General features: G+C 42.4%; 1 protein-coding gene across 5 annotated transcripts in view; it reads left to right on the forward strand.

Moving 5' to 3' along the window:
- Positions 1-17,831, forward strand: part of MACC1 (MET transcriptional regulator MACC1) — a 70,943-nt gene that overhangs the window by 9,107 nt on the left and 44,005 nt on the right. For all 5 annotated transcript variants that reach the window (XM_067562099.1, XM_067562097.1, XM_067562101.1 and 2 more), the window contains exon 2: positions 17,354-17,478. In XM_067562099.1, coding sequence (XP_067418200.1) covers positions 17,364-17,478 — 115 coding nt within the window. In that variant the 5' untranslated portion in view covers positions 17,354-17,363. The remainder of the gene's footprint in view (positions 1-17,353; positions 17,479-17,831) is intronic.

Genomic DNA, 17,831 nt, shown 5'->3' on the forward strand with positions numbered 1-17,831 from the left:
CTTTTTATCTGTATGCTGCATTTTGCCTGAAGCAAGCAAGCAGTCTGTAGGTTTAAGATGAATTCTTTATTCAAGCAAATGCATAAATGCAAAGATCCACCATCTTGATTCTCTTGTTACACCAAATCACTTCCCCAAGCACCTGCTAATGTTTTGAAGCATGTATTGTATCTACTGAGTCATGATTTATTTAAGTAGCAGTGGCTATCTTCTTACAGAGCTCCAGTCACTGCAGAATTTAGGTGTCATGCAGTAGATATGACTGATACAAAGTAACACAATTGTAGGCTTGCTTTTAAAAGTTGTCAATCTTATTTTATTTTTAATCAGTTAGTAATACTCAAAGTGCTTTACAAATTTGATTTTGTATGCTAATTTGCTCTGAAAATACTTTGATTTTTTTAAAAGACTATTTTACACTGATTAGCAATATTATGAGTGGGAACACAAATATGTTGGATTATATTCTCCATGGGACATAATATGTAACAGCTCACTTAGACATGAATCATATGAGAATTTGAAGGGCATTTCCAGGTTAAAAAAATAGTCATTTTAAAAAATAAGTTTCCCAGTGATAACCACTTGGGAAGTAGCTTTTTCGTTGATCCGTTGGTCATGTGTATGTGTGTTTGCTTGTATTTATTTTTTGGCAAAGCCTGTGCTAATCTTAGCAGGAAGAGCTACTGACATAGCAAAAGATTGGTTCTATTACAAAACAATATCATTTTGAATTTCCAACTGAAGCAACATACTTAAATTTAGCCTGCGGGCAAACTGCCCTATTTGTCTCTCACCATATGCTACAAAATAGAAGCACATGCTAAATACATTCAACATACTCTCAATAATATTGCTCCAAACTAAGAGAGTAGCTCAATAAGTTAACTGAACTCTCATTTTTTATGGTTGTGACAAGCAGTTTATTTTAGGGTTATATGGTTGGCTACTGACTAATTTTTTTCCTTCGAGAAATGAAAATATAATAAAGAGAAGAAGCTGAGCTTTACTAATACATAGTTATGTGGGGAATACTCATATGATCTAGAAGATGATTTCTCGAGAAGGAAGGAAAAACACTGTTCTGCCCCAACTCCCAACCCTTCAGCCCCAAGTCTTACCAACGTCTCGTAAGGTACATGTACACAGCAGTTGGCAGATGTAATTGCCTACTCAGCCAGTCCAAGCCACCTCCCAGCCCTACTGCCATGGGCAGAGTGCTATTATTAGCATGCTAGGTCAGTCAGAGCCAAGACAATGTATATCTCCCAGAGCTGGGAATCACGTGTCCCAGTTGCTGTGTACACGTAGCCCAAGACACAGTCCTGGCTCCAATGAGTCTACAATCTGTGTGGATGAAGAGGAATTTTTTTTCCACAGCATGTTTGTAGGATTTGGGTTTAAGAGTCGGGAGGTGGGGCAGAACAGTGTATTGCCTTTCTCTCTAGACAGAAATCGTCGGTCAGAATCAGCTGAGTCTGCCCAACACAATTAGCGATTAGTAGCTCTGTGGTAGATGGTAGATGTACCTTTTGTATGTGTTTGTACAGGACTCAATGAGATCCTGATCCTGGTAGGAAGATTGCTCTTGTGGTTAAAGTATTGGACTGGGACTCAAGAGATCTGTGCTCAATTCTTAGCTCAGCCACAGGTTTCTCGTGTGGTCTTGAACAAGTCATTTTGGCCAGATTTTTATATAGTGCTCAGCATCCACTAACTTCCATTCTTCTCAGTTTAGGTACAGTGGCAAAATGGCTACCCAAACACTCCACCTTCTGGCCGACAGGGGCACTGCAGCAACCTTTGCCTATTGTTCTCCCTCTGTCCTTCAGCCTACTCCAGGCATAGCAGTGTTCTGGCCCTCCAGACTAACCACGTTATAAAATCCTGCCCCTTCCAGAGCCACAGAATCCTTTATCAACAGAAATACTCAAAACAACTGAATCTTCAGCGCAGCTGGGCTAAATGGGATGTCTCTTCCTCATAGGCATGCCTTGACTGCTAAAGTTTGTCCCCATGCCTAAGTGCAGGCTCCTGTGTCTGAAACAACCCCACTATCCAGGGCCTGGCATGCTCCTTTGTTCACTCAGAGGTTCAGCCACATTGCTTCTCATCAGGCTTCCTACCTTTAGTTAGGCTTCCAGCTCATCCTGGAAGTAACCGATCTGCTTTTCTCCCCTTGACCCTTCTCAGCCTTCCTTCAGGCTGCTTCCCAGGGAGAGGGCGCTTCCCACCTGTTCTGCTCTCTCCAGCTGTGCTCCCTTTTTGAGACAAGCACCTTCTTTTCTCCAGCTGGATCTAATAACTAAATTCAGCCATCTGATCTCCAGCCAATCAGGATTATCTTTGGGAGTATGTGGGGTGGGCAGTAGCTGATTATCACAGGCTGAATCCTTACAGGCCGGCCAGCCTGTGACAGGTACCTAAATGGGAGCAGAGCCCTTTTGAAATCTGGCTATTAATCTGTGCCTCAGTTTCTCATCTGAAAAATGTGAATAATAATCCCTTTTTCCTACTCTTTATCTATTTATATTTTTTTAGCTCTTTGGGGCCAGGGCTGTCTCTCACTATGTGTTTGTACAGCACTAAGCACAAGGGGGTTGCTCTTTCACTTGGGACTATTGCAGTACAAATAAACAACAAAAAATTAATCCTGATTGGGTTCTGTGGGCAATACCTCAGTACAAATAGAAAATCACAATAGCACTTGAGGTCTACAAATCAAGAATGGGAGTTTTTCTAAGAGATATGCTCTAGTTCAGCTGAAGTTATTGGACTTGATAGAGGAATTAGTGGGTGAAAATCTAGGACCTGAGTTCTGTCAGAGGAAAGACTATGATTATTAGGATTTTGGTTAAACTTAAATATCTATGAGTAAAATCAGATTTAGTGTTAAATTCAGTCTAGCTGATGTGAACAGGAGTCAATATGGCTTAGTATTTAATCCCATTTTATCCAAGCAATTGTCCTTTGATTTTTCTCTGAAATCTCAGTAATACTAATTTTGGTGCACTAGTATGAATTCAGAAATTAGTATAAGGAATATTATACTACATGATATCAGAGATGCACCTGAATTGGGTCTAAAACTTCTGGAAGACTGGATGATATGGATCCCAATCCAATCTTTGAAGGCCTTTAAACAGTCAGAATCCAGATTGATGCTGGTATATTGTTGGTTGGATAGGAAAACAAAGAAAATGTCACTTTATCCATGTTTCTTCTTTAGGGCCCAATGATCCTCTCCATTTTCAAGAGTGGAAGGGACAAAATTGGGTGGATCAGAGGGAATGGAGGTGAAAGTGGGAGGAGGAAATGCTCACCTTCATATCATGCTCACCATTTCCTCTCAACCCCGCAGAAACACCTTTGCAAGTCTACCATCTATGGAGTTAGGGCTTTGTGGTTGAAAGTGGGGGTGAACCAAGAGCAAGAGAGGTCTGGACTGCAGGAACAGGTATTTTCTACAGCATCGTCCCCAAATACAGGCCTGACTCTTTTCCCCTCCACAATGCATCTCATCTAGTGTGTGAATCCTCCTCATGAAGGAGTGATTCAGACGCAACAGCAGGCACGGCCTTTGTGGTAGCTCAACTCCTGAATGAGCCAGGCAAGTAAGCAGCTGGAAAGCAGTGCAGAGTAGTGAGGTTCCATGCAGATGGTTCTGGAGTTCCTCCTTTTCCCAAAATTCATTCAGATCTTAGGACATCAGCAGGTTTAGAAGATTGAACCTCTTGCACATTCATTCGGCAAATCATGTCCCTCTCATGATTTGGAGGCAATACAGTCAAACCGTGGATGCTGATAAATTGGAGATGGTTCAGTGACGAGTCACAAGAATGATTAAAGGATTAGAAAATATGCCTTATAGGGATAGACTCAAATATCTCAATCTATTAGGCTTAACAAAGAGACGGTTAAGGAATGACTTAAGGGGTATCTAGATGGAGAACAAATATTTAATAATGGCGTCTTCAGTCTAGTACAGAAAGGTACAACATGATCCAATGGCTGAAAGTTGAAGCTAGACAAATTCAGATTGGAAAATAAAAGTGCTTATTTTTAACAGTCAGAGTAATTAACCATTGGAACAATTAATGAAGGGTTGTGGTGGATTCTCCATCACTGACAATCTTTAAATCAAGATTGGATGTTTTTTCTAGAAGAGATGCTCTAGGAATTATTTTGGAGAAGTTCTATGGCCTGTGTCATACAAGAGATCAGACTAGATGATCACAGCATTCCCTTTTGGCCTCAGAATCTATGAATCTGTGAAAACTCTCAGTTTTCCCCCGTACAGGTAATTCAGGCATAGGGTAGAATTTAAGACTTAAAGATTTTGTATCGATCCCTAAGGACCATTGATATAAAAAGGTAATCTCTCTACATGGACAATATTGATTCAGTATACTGAATACTGAAAGAAATAGAGGCAAGTTCTGTTCTTATTTAACACTGGTGAGTCTCCACTAAAGTCAAAGGATTTAACATGAATTTGTAGCACTGTGATGGAACAGAATCTGTTCTCATGTATCTAATTCTGCAGTTTCATGTTAATACAAATTCAACAGTTAATCTTTTGGCAAGATCCTGTGTGTATAAGTAGGCATAAATGCAATGTAAAATAGCTTTCCAAAGATATTTCTAGTCTAGATTAGCTGAAAGCATTATTAGTTGGCTTGTGTGTTTGCATTAAATAAAGAGAGAGAGATTTTTACATGGTGTTGTTGATAGACTACTCACTGACGCGCTATGCTTCTGAAGCCAGTGGCCTAGTTATTGCATGGTAACATAAAATATTAAATCAAGTTATAACTCAAAACATTACATCCTCAACCTTTATGGGCAAGACTAAGTTTCTTTCACTTTATTAAATCATCTAGATGACCTTTAGACATAGGACGTTGGGCTGTGATCTTAACAGCTTGAACAAGTTAAACTAGATCAGGCCTGGTCAATATCTGGATGAGAGACCTTCAGGGAAAACCCATGATGCTTCCAGAGTAAGAGTCCTGGCTAGCTTTCAGTCTGAGTAATTACATTCTGCCTGAGATTTCATTTTGACAGTATTCTTCTTCACTACTCATCTTAAAGAGTTGTGTAGCATTTGTGTTCTATTGTATAATAATAGCTCTTCTATTCTCCATCCACTGGAGGATCTTATGATTTACAAGTACCAATCAGTTTAGCTTCATAGCTCCCCTGCAAGGTAGTAAAATCATTCCCATTGACAGATATGGGTGAGTGACTTGTTCATGATAATGAACTGTTACAGGGTGGCTGACCCTTCTAAAGGGAAATAAATCAGCCCACATGTGATGCAGCTGATTTGCCTCCCCAAGTGGACTGGAGAGACTGAAGCAAGTCACGTGACAGAAAGTCATGTGACTAAACTAGGCCTCTGAGAGCGTAGAAAAATAGATGCCAGTAGAAAGTCAAAAGGGGCAGAACTGCAGAGGTTACTGAGAAAGGGAATTGTGGCTGGGGAAGATGTAGCTGAAAGTTTTGTTTTCCTTTTGGGGAGAAGATAGGCCAGGTCTTGCATCTTCTCCAGCTGCTCAGAGAGCAAGAGGAGACAGTATCTCAGGGAGTAGGGACTATGCCCAGCTTAAGTCTGTATATAGAAGACTTCCTCTTTGTTTTGAAACTTTGTTTGAATGAAACCAGACCCCAAGAAGGGCTATTATTGGAGTTGTGAAAGCCTCTTTTTTGGGGAGGGGGGGGGGCAGGAGGGTTAAGGAACCAAGAGAGGAAACTGAGGCAGAGTACTGCAAAACCACCACTGGCCACAAAAGGGTGTGTGTGAGAGAGGCAGCCAACCTTTTTACCCACACAAAGTCTCTGGCAAAGTCAGGGATACAACAGAGGACTCCTGACACTAAAGTTGGTCAGAAACATTTTCAGTGCAACAGTTTTTTGGTTGAAAACTACACCCTGAAGAGTGTTTTGGGATGCTTCAGGATGTGCTACATTGGGTACTTTTAGAGTGTAACAAGAAACTAGTCAAGCCAAGGTACTGCATCCGCTTCAAGGACCCAATCCTGCAAAGTGCTGAGTACGTTCAACACCTACATCTTGCAAGAGGCACTGTCCTTCTTGCAGGATGAGGCATCAGCAATTTTGGTTCCTGGTTTTCAGGAGACTGCTATATCTGGGAAAATGAATTTACTGTGCAAATGTCGTGATATAGTGCAGAACTGTCTATAGCTGATAAAAAGCTGGAAAACAGATACTAAAAATGCAGTGATTAGGTTTAAGAGTTACTGATCTGCTGCCCGGATCTTCTGCTTGGGAAGCAGTAATTTCAGTCATGATGAAAAATAGTAAAGCTTTCTGACACAGAATGAATGAGATGGAAAACCAGACACATATTTTCAATCAATGGTTGTAAACCACAGCTTTCTGAACCTGCCTCCTGAGAATTCACTGCATGGTTATACATGGAGTGTAAAGCCAGAAGGGACCATTGTGGTCTTCTAGTCTGGCCTCCTGTTATCTGATTCACACAGCATTTTGAGGTGAACTTAATGACATTTTTGGCCCACCCCAAACTTAATCAAACTCCTGTCCAATGCAATCACATCACTGTAAACACACCAGTCTTAGGAGTGTGGGGGTGGTCAGCCAGATGATTCATTGGGAAGTCCCTTCATCACAATTTAGGTGACTCATTTTATACACAAAGGAAGGCTGTTTTGCTGCCAGCATAATATTCCTTCTATTCTTTTTACTGCCTGTGAAATGAATGAGTGCAGTCCCTTTCACTTTACCACTTCACTTGTTCCCTCTGCTTCCTCCCTCGCCTCCTCATCCACTCAGTATTGCTTCCTTTCCAACACACACTCTCTCCCTTACTTTCACTGTGTGTGAAAAAAGGAAGAAAGAAAGGGGGATATAACAACCCTGGAACCAGAGGCCTCTCCTTACTTCCCCAAAGCTGGCTGCACAGGAATTGGCTGGGGCAAAAGGGAACCAGAACTTCCTCTCTGGTTGGTGACACAGAAAGAAGCTGGGAAGGGGAAGGGAGGTGGAGCTCCCTTGCACAGGCAGGAATCTACTGCTGTGTGCAGTGGTTGCCAGCAGGTGTCACAGCTGAATAACTGCAGCTCTGTCAGCTAAGTCTGCTCTCCAGTGGGCTTCTGAATTCACCAGAGGCGCTCAGCAGAGAACTCAGGGAGCCAGAAAGATAAAGTTGGCAGCAGGGAAGCATGGGAATAATGGGGTTAGGACATCAGTAGGACATCAGTAGGGATGTGTAGGAGCATGTGAGGGACCAGGGGTATTAGGAAGAGAGGGTAAGAAGGATCTCTGTGTGGGATGCTCAGGAAGGTGAGTAGACTGGGCCAATCAGGGGTAAAGTCAAAGGCATAACAAGAGGGCTGGAAGGGAGGGAAGGTTTCTGGCCATACAATACCAGACCTGCCATTCAAACAGTTTCCTGTGCCTGTGAACCACCTCATCATATGATCCACAGGGGACTTGTCATACTAGCTTTGCTAGCATTGATGTGAAACTTCATCCGGAGGAAGAGGTGTCACTGGAAATCGGTGCTAAGTGGTTTCACTGGGCGGCATAGATAACGCCCCCGCTACTTCATGAGGACATTGGAGTGTCGGAATATGGGGGATGTGGGGGTAGGTAGAGTACAGGGATGTGATAGGGGAGAATTGGGGACATAGTGCCATGCATATCTTTCCCATTTAATGCTCCTTTGTAGTTGCTGCATAAAATTAGATAAGAGGGGACACGAAGAGGTACACAAAATAATGAATGGTAATGAGATGATAAGTCAGGTACTGCTAATTACCTCTTCTCATAATGCTAGAGCAAGCAATCAGTCAATGAAATGGGAAGATCACAACTGAAAAAGTACTATATATATTTTTGAAAACCACAACCAATCCACTCATGGAACTCATTGCCATTATATAGCATTGAGGCCAAGATCTTAGTAGGATTCAAAGCAGGATGGGAGATTCTCATATGGATATTCTGAGAATCTCCACAATTATAATAGGGAGGATAGTTCAAAAAAAAAAAAGGGGGGGGGGGGGTATAAGCCCTTCATATTTTGGGATATAAAGCCACCACTAAAAGACAGGTTTAAGGAGAAACTTCCCATTTGGGCAGGTATGTCCTTAATTGGATACAGCAGGACTTTTTGCCTCTCCTCTGAAATATTCAATATTGGCTGTGATGAGAGAGAGAACACTGTAATTGGATGGCCCGCTGGTCTGATCTAATATGGTAATTCCTATTCCTGTGAATGAGTGCTAAAAAAGCAATGTTCTGATGGGAAACAGAGAGCCAGTCATCACCTTAATTCAATACAAACAGACCCAAGTTGTGAGCAATGCTTCTGGTAGTAAGTAGTTAAAAGCAGAATTCAGAGATTTCACATGTTCTTCATTAATAGAGAAACTGGCTGTTCAACATGAATCCTGTATGACAGAGAGAAGCAGATCTTGCCTTGTCAAAAGCTTGTATAATTGCTATGTGAAAAAAAACACTGCTATATAACAAAGGCCCTGGTTTTGGTTTATAGAAAAATAACAGGGATAGTTGCATTTTCTTTCCCTTATCACCTAGCTTTGCTATTAAGAATTTCATTTTTTTTAATTTCCCTCCTCCCCAGTTGCATTTTCAGCAAAGGGTGTCAAACATAATAACTTTGTCACTCGTGAAGTTTAATTTTTCTAGTAGCAAAACAAATGGACACCCGATCAGCCCTTTTATTAACGACATGCAGCAGATCTTCTAAATGAAGCCAAGTCTCATTATCAGAGAAAAGCCACAGCCAAGCATCAGGCAGCATTATAAATGCCATTCAGGGGAATAAACAAAATGCTTGCTTTCTACAGTCTTGCCCCTGACAATGTCACCATGATACTAGTTCTCATTATGATGCTGTATTCAGTATCCGCTCTTCCAAAATATCAGTTATAAAAGGACTATTAAACAAGGTCTTCAGCTGAAAGAGATCAATACACAAAGAGGCATCATTCTTTCCTTGAAAATATTATCACTGTCGGTCACATACAGTAATTTGCACTGTGACTTCTCACCTGTGTCCATCAAGTAGTCAGTGTACTATTAGAGTGACACACATCATGTGGCTGTATCAGGGAATTATACCACATTGTTTTCTTCTACAATTAGAGGCATCACTTCTTTAAACTGACATCTGGTGAGAGCCTGAGGATCCTATGTGCCAAAAGATTGAATTCCCCTCCCATATTTAAGGGGACTATATTCCTGTTGCAGATTTTTTTTTGATTGATATGTGACGGCATGTTGGGCATTCTTCCGTCCCACAAATGTGCCCTCTCAAGTACCACCTCCCCCCAAGCCCATCAGATTTCCCAGAATAGACTGAAGGAGTGCTTGCCTTGGGCACATTTTTATTCCTCTCCACATTCAACTATGATTTCGTCTTGGCTTGTTTATTCAGTGACAGCCACTTGGGAGCTTGGCTGACACTGCTTCAGAGCTGCCAGGCTTAATCCTTGTGTCCCAGTCACTGACTTATTTCTGCATTTGAGCAGAAGACCAACGCCAGACTGAGGTACAGAGTATCCCCAAAGTTCACTGGACCGGGTCCTCTTTCTTCCTGGGACATTCTCCTCATTTGGTACAGAGGCACACGGAACAGAAGGAATTCACAGACACCTAGATGTGAGTCCTGCTGTTCTCTCCCGAGCAGTCACACCAAAAGAGCAGCCCACCCATGCCAATTACTCTGATTGATTCTCCTGTCTCTCCCTTTAGCAAGCCTGATATGCCACCCGTGCACAATCAGGTGAAAAATGCATGGCTGAGACCTAGCACTTCCCTAAATGCATGGAGTTACACCAGGGGTGGAATTGCTCCAGGATTTATACTTCATTATATGCCTGTGTGTGTCCAGTGTACATAGGTGTGGTGTCTTCCAACATCTGGGTACCACCTCTCTACTTGACTGCTGACATGTAGATCTGGTATCCACCATGCTGGAAAGCTCAAGGTTATGTCCCATTGTGAAAACTATTACCCTTTAGGCCCAACCCTTGGCTGTGGCAGCTGTACAGTAGCAAGACATGTTATGCATGTTTGCAATGCATCTGGTTTTTATAAAGATGTGTACAAAATGTAGTAATTCAAGGGTTAAAACCGTGATAAGCCCAGCCCTATATGCACACTAAGTTGCATTATCCTGAGTGTTTTAATTTAAAATGGGCAGTGAGAAATTGAAGTAATGCCTTGTGTATCTAGGTGAATTCCATGTCACATTCTCCACCACTCCAAGTGCTGTCCTGGCAATGGCAAATGGGAAGTGTAATTCTTTAAGATTATTGCTATTAGCGCATCACTGGGCTGGCAGGAATGTTTTAATGTTGAAATAGTCAAGATATTTTTGTCCGATATGAGCAGTTAAATTACAAAGGTAATTACTTTTATGAGCATGCAACTCCGTGGAGTGCATAAATGTCAGTCCCCTGTGAAGAACTAGCTTTCTACTCAGCCCAAGTTTGTCTTTGCTTGGAAAATGTTATTGTCTTAATAACCTCTTTGCGGATTTTTTAAAATCACACCAGGAAAATTGGTGAGTAGTAGGGAATTATATAGTTGCTCCTGCCAAAATCCAACCTTTGGGAGACAGGAAGCCCATCATCATTGTTTCCTCTTGTTTTTGGGGGACCTATAAATATAAAGGATAATCTCAGCATTCAGTTAAAAACAATAAGCCTCCAGCTGTTTTCTTTGCCTTTGTTTTCAGCCTTGAGAACATCAGTTGTTACTGCTGATATTGCGTCACTGTTTTTTCTCTTAAAACCACAGTTTATTTATGGGGGCTCACTGAGAGACACCCAGGGCTAGCCTTTGGCACCAGCATGAGTCTATTTCTGGGAAAAGTGGAGATCAAGTCACAGTTGGGAAAGCTGGTACAGTCCAAGTTTGGCTGATGGTGCTAGGGCCGCCTCAAGCTCCCTATCCACTGGCTACTTGCAGGTGAACTAGCCTCTCTCCTGAATAGCCAATGTGGCCTCAGGGTTCGGCTTAGAGTTGTGGGAATCAGTGTGCGCTAGTGGACTAAGCAAGTAACGTAGAAAGGGACTCCAGCATTCTAATCCTGACTCCCTCCGTAGCTTTAGTCAGTTCATTTAACTTTTCTGCCTATGTTTCCCCATCTTTAAAATGGGAACAATACTTACCTGTCTCACAGGGGTACTGTGACAAGCAGTTAACACTTCCACACAACTGCAAAAGTTTACTAGAATTCACACAAACCACTCCATTGGCTGATATCCTAGCAGCCTCCATTCCTCCAGCTTGGAGAATTATCTTGTTGATACATTTGTTTTTAATTGGAGAATTATCCTGTTGATACATTTGTTTTTAATTTTAACAAATGTTCAGGGCAAGCACCAGGATTCCACTTCTCTTGCATTAGGAGGCAGAGGGCTGTCTCTTTATATTTGTCAACAGCACATGTCACAACAGTATCTGAGCACTTCACTATAGTATCATAGTGCCCCCTCTTATAGAAAATGAGTCTTCACTGGGAGATTGCGGGGGGGGGAGGTGACCCACACAATCACATCACTGAGCTTTCCCCAAATCCAAAGGCTAGCTTTCTTTCTGATAACGGGATCATAGTGGGTAGGAGTTTGCTTGGTGTTATGGAGAAGGGGGACAATTCTCAACAAGAGAAGAAGACCAATCTACCCATCTAAAAACAGTGAGGTTCGTTATGCCTCCTGTTTAAAATTGAGAGGAAGGCTCACATACAAGCCAAGAAAAGTCACATCTTGGTTCATGTCTGTTCTCAACGATTTCAGTATGTTTTGGCAATGTACAATAAATGGCATTCTGGGAGAACGAAACAGTGATAAACTTGTGGTGTTTGCTATTTTGCTAATTAAAAAAAACAAACACAGCTATTCAAGCCACTTTAATTTACCTGTTAATTGGCTCCAAATAGCAGGGATACAGTTCTTCACTCACACCACTGCGCAATCAGTAGAAGTCAACATAGGTTATTTTTTACATTGGCTGAGAAGTGCACCTCAACATTTTCTCCATGGCCCCCCAAGCAATACTGACTATTAGCCACACATTGGTTTAGTTGCTGCACAGCTGTATTCCAGTATCTAAGATTGAATTTAAAATAAATTAAGTCTCTAGCCCCATGTTTAGGAAGACAATGCTAAGCAGTGGAACTGATGCACTGAGTCTGCAGAAAGCCTACAGTACTGGCTCTGAGAGAAGTGTGAATTGCCCCATTATTCCCAACGAGGCAATAAATTATCACCAGAAGATTTTAAAATTAAATGTCAACTTTAGCTTGATGTTCCAACACAAAATAGCCAGCTATGAAATAATTGATGTGCTTTTTCATTGTCGGATGTAGTGGCAGCTATTGAGGTAGGCTGTGGGTGCTGTGAACTTTTTACTTGGGAATAGTCTCTCTTCCTTCAGTACATTTTGTCTTCCCGCAGGCACCACTATGGCAAGACTGTTGGAAACCCTGCCAGCTCCTGATTCAAGTCTCTTCTGAGTCAAGTGATACACTTTTGGCCCTAACAGAAAGGTAGCATCTGCCAATGTGTCTTTGGCCCTCATACGGTACAGAACCATTTTCCCTGGCTATCTCTCAGGTTCACTCACCAGTCACTTCCCTGGGTAATCTCATCCCAACCTCCACACTTCAGTTCCTGCCCAGTACACTCCATAATTCTATGCACCATTACATGTTTGTCGTACATTTCACTTTGTATTTACAGTGAAATTAAATGCTTAACTCCCGTTGATTGCTATCCATGACCTGTTCTATTCTGAGGCATGTCAGCCTCTTCCTCTCCTGCTCCCTCTGCTCCAGCCCGGTATGTTTCTCTCTGCTCTGGCTCCTTCACCCAGCATCCACTACTACTCTGTGTCATCTCTATCTCTCCACACAACCCCAGTGATGACCAATAACATGCTTAAATCACAGGACTGTCTCAGTGCATTCTCTCAATGAGCTCTCGATAGAGAGGGAGGTCCTACTCTTGAAAGGAGTATTTTTCTTTCTGAGTGTCTGTTTTATGGTCCTCATATTAGTCTAGTTGTGAGTAATGTAGGCATCACATGGAATGGTTTGTTCCATTTGCAGTTTTTACTAGCATTATATACAGTCTGTATGTGATACTATTGTCATATCCATGCTGTCAACATACTCTCACTGTGCAAAGAGGCTCTCTCTCATCTTCTCCACAGGCCTTTTGTGTTAAGATGTATGGAATGTATAGTAATTAGCCACTGTGCATCTGTCTGATTTATGATGTTGTGTCTTGCTCTTTATTTATTTGGCTCTTAAACTTGTATTTGAATTTTGGCATGTCCGTCAACTCAGAGCTCAGTAATTCACAGCTAAGGCTGAAGTGTTTAATACTGATTTTTATTTCTGTACTATGTACCAAGAACTTTTAGACCAATTTATATTTGCATGTGTAAATGATACATAAATATGCTAATGCTCCTAAACATTGCACTGTCTGTAGTTGCTTGTAGTTTTTCTGTGCTGCTTATTTTGGGTTAGATAATTCAAGAAGTGCTCATGGGTAGTTACTCACCAGTGTAAGTGAGATATTGACAATCTGGCCCCTTGGTGAATAAGTCCTTGAGCTAACAAAATTATAATTTTTTTTTCAAGTATTTTATGTTGTTTCAACATTTTTGGGCACAGATATTGTACAATGAAAATTTAATTCACATTGACAAATCCATAGAATCTCTCATCTCTGTAAGCTTTTTTTATTTGTCCAGGTATTTCTAGCATTGGCAGGTCATAGTATGTCAGACTTTGAAATTACAACATTCAGATTAGAAGATGGCTTTTAGTTTGCACTTCAGTTCTGGCAAGATTTTAATAGTAGATCTCATGAACCGCTAGAGTTGGAGATTAACATTTTATACCTTCTGAAAGCTGGGATTCCAATCTCAACATTTAAGATTTTTGGTATAAGCAATTGATATAGAAGACACTAAAATCATGTTGGAATTCAAGTGGAGGAGAGAAGAAAATATATATATATATTAAAAAGCATGAGGGTAATGAGAATTGGGAGTTTAAGATTCAGTATTTCAACAGCCTCTCAGGACTAGAAATAAATGCTTTATAACTTTGGAAAGCTAAGACTCCAGGGTTATAAAGCACTTGTTCATAGCCCTGATAATTTGCAAAATAGAGATTTAACACTGTCAATAGCCTCTAAGTCTATAACAGAGCTTTTGGCAGACATCAGACTAGTTTATTTTTTCCTCTTCTGCCCCTTCTTAACACTACTGAGAATTCATATCAAATGCAGTTAGGCAATAAAGTTATTTTCAGATGATACTTGTGTTAATGTAGCTAGTGCCCTCATCTCAAATAGATGTAATGGACCTAACAACAGACAAGCAGATTAACACCAGCAGACACTTTATAGACCAAGAGCCTGATTCTCATCACACAGCAGTGTAAGTCAGGAATAGATCCACTGAAGTCAATGGACATAACATCAGTGGATGATAAGGAAAATTGGAGGAGAGTCAGGTCCCAAATGTGGCATGTAGCTTTGATTTCAAATAAGGCGGGGGAACCTGGAAATCCATCCAGCCCATTGACTTTGGGGCTTTTGTTCAGATGACAGGCAAACCTGAACGTCAGCTATGCTTCATTGTCTCTGCAGATGTCAGTGTGGGAACAGATTGTTTCCTATAACTCATGGTAACTGCTGGTTAAAAACAAAAATAATGATCTGAACCTGCGGTGAAACAATCTGTATTTTACCGTAGTATGTTGCATCATGAAATGTAGTGGAAAATGAGTCAAGGCAGTGTCAACAGCTCTTCTAGCATCATAAATGACTGTGATACTTCCAGTTTCATAAGCAAACACTCAGACATGCAAGGCTCCCCCTTTTTCATAGCCACAGCAGAACGCAAACACAACGCAGCTCTTCTGTGCACATGTGGGGGAGTGGTGGGAGAAGAGCTGCTTAGCTGTCACTATTGCTCCTGCATGGGAGCAGCCTACAGTCCATCAGCACCCCAAGGCAGAGCTGGCTTTAGTATCTCGAGATGGGTCTGGAGAATGATTTTTGCACTGCCTTAAACTTAGCTCATGCCCATCCTCCTTCCACTATGCACAGAACCAGCCTGAGGATTTGGGGAGGGTTACCAAGGTGATCCTTAGGGATACACCACATATATTAGAGACTCATTTTACATAGAAAGTCTGTATCTGTGGGAGAGATTGTTAATTTCTATTGCTACTGTGGAGCCAGGCTGCTTCTTTTTTTCAATTTAGCACTGTGTTTACCTCTCCAGGGTTCTCTCCAGAAGGAAAAGGGATAGAACTTATGCTGATTTAACTGAAAGTTGAGATTCTCCTTTACATTTCTAGCTCCCACACATCATGGTAAATATTGGCAGGATTGCATCTGCTCTTCCTTCGAAAAATGTAGCAAGTTACCCCAATCTACACTGCAACCCCCAGCACCCAGGAAGCACTATATCTTACAGATCTCTTCTCTAGTCCTGGGGCACTGCAAGTACTTCATATTCCTTTTGCCCTCTGCCTCTTGAAACCATATCCCATGCGAAGACACAGTGCAGCAGTGGACTTATTCACCAGACATAGGGTGACCAGATAGCAAGTATGAAAAATCGGGGGGAAAGGAAGGGGCAATAGGCATCCATGTAAGCAAAAGCCCCGAATATATCTTGCTTGCCTCATTCTTCTGGGTTACGTTTATCTGGTTACTTTGGCCTGCCATGGCAGATTCCTAATACTAAGCACCCAGATGGCTTCAGAGAAGGAGCAGACCTATCATGACTGGAGTAAAGAAGAGGAGGTGCCTGAATCTTGTCTCACTTTTATTGGTATTAGGCCAGTATATGCCCAATGACTATAATGGGGGTGTCAGAGTGGCCCAACCCAGAGCACCTTCCTGTGACAGGCTGTAGCATAATGGGTGTGCCGGCCTCAGCTTCCCTCCTTCTCAGTTCCCAGTAACTCTGTGCCAGGTACTCTTGCCTCAGTAATACCCCTCCTGGTCAGGTTTATTACACATATTCCGAAACAAAAGTCCCCAAAACATAGTCCATTCATCACTCCCTGTGCATGTTGTCCTTAAAATCCCAGGACATCTAGTTCCTCAGTGCCCCAGTGGTGTCTTCTGCCACGCCTGGCACTTTGATAGTCCTCTGCTGTCCTTCTGCCAGGACAGCCACCCCAGCCCTTCCAGCTGGAGTGCTCCCCCACTCTTCCCAGCAGGAAACCCTCACTCCTCCCCCCCTCCCCCACACAGCCGCTCTGCTGAGGGAGCATCCCTCACTCCCCCATTAGCCCTCTCCGACCGTTTCGCTCCAGCTCTCCAGCATGGAGGCATCATCAGGTAAACCTCTGCTGCTCCCCTGCATTCACAACTCTTTCTGGCCCTCCACTTCCACTCTCCTGGACAGAGATGCCAGCAGGCAACTCCTGCTACTGCTTTCTAGCCATCAGCCCTCCAGTCTTGGCTCTCTGGCATGGGGAAGTCAGTCAGCAAACCCCTCTTGCTGCTCTTCCACCTTACCCCCTCCTCCAGTCTCCTGGAGCCCTCACCTGTTCATCTCTCACTCCCAGGCAACTCTCAACTGCCCTTTTCCTGACTGACTCAGATAGCTCTGGCTCAATCGCAGCTCCTCCCTGGTCCATTATAGCCCCAAATGCTGCCTGCCTCTTAATTAGCCAGACCGGGGCACACCTGTTGTGGTGCTGGGCCTGCTTCATTTCCAGGGGCTAGACACCCTGTGGTGGGTTTGCTCCTGATTTACATTTGTGTTGACTGAGAGGAGAATCTGATCTGATGTCCGCTCAAAAGAAATGCATAAAAAGAAGAGCTGAGCACACGGGGGAGGCAGTTGGTTATCTGAAACTGGCAGAGGAATGGACAGATGTGATTTTTAATATTTTTTGTATTCAATCTTATCTCCAAACAGGGTTTGGGATAGTTATTCAAAGAATAAAAGGCTTATTTTTAAAATATTTTTCATGAGAGACACAATAAGCTGAAGTTTTTGGAATTTTTTTGTGGCAATCAACCCCAATTCAGCAAAGCACCCGCATGAGCTAGGGGACATAAATGCTTTACTGGTCTGGGGCCTTAATGTACTGTTTTTACTTTTAATTTACATGTTGAGACTCCGATCCTGCAATGTGATGCACATGGGCAGACCCCTGCACCCAGGAGGAAACCTCAGGGTCTGCCCACATGTGTCACATTTGCAGGACTGGTGGTCAAGTATTCTTCAGTAGCTTCCCCTTTCTCAAACTGTACACTCATTAATATACCCTATTATCTCCTAGGAGGGAAAAAATGTCTGCTAGCAGAACAACTTCCTTTCCCGCTAGAGAGATATCACGGAGTAGATCAGAAGGAACTGTCATTGACTTGGACGATGGAAACCCTTCAACAAACTGCGAGTTGCCAGGTCTGTTAATATTCATTATTAAGGCCAACACACCTGCAGTCTTTACTCAGCCAAAACTCCCACTGGCATCAATATCCAAGCAAGAACTACTCCACACTTAAGTATGTTGCATTAAATACAGGGGACCAGGTTTTCCTTCACATTACATTTCCTTTGTACTACTCGAGCAATGTAATGGGCCATATTCTAATTGCAAATGCCCAGCAGAATACTCCCCTGGTATCGGGGAATCCTGCTGGGTATTATTGTACCAGATCCAGGTCTGCATCACTGCCAGCTATATAAGGGGCATGTCAGAAGAGAGAGAAAGGGAGTTAGGATCTATTAAGAAACCTACTCAGTGGTGTCCCTTT

The sequence above is a fragment of the Emydura macquarii genome, unplaced genomic scaffold, assembly GCF_026122565.2.
Source record: "Emydura macquarii macquarii isolate MOO-44397 ecotype Brisbane River unplaced genomic scaffold, CSIRO-AGI_Emac_v2 contig_2422, whole genome shotgun sequence".
In the NCBI taxonomy this organism is placed as follows: domain Eukaryota; kingdom Metazoa; phylum Chordata; order Testudines; family Chelidae; genus Emydura; species Emydura macquarii.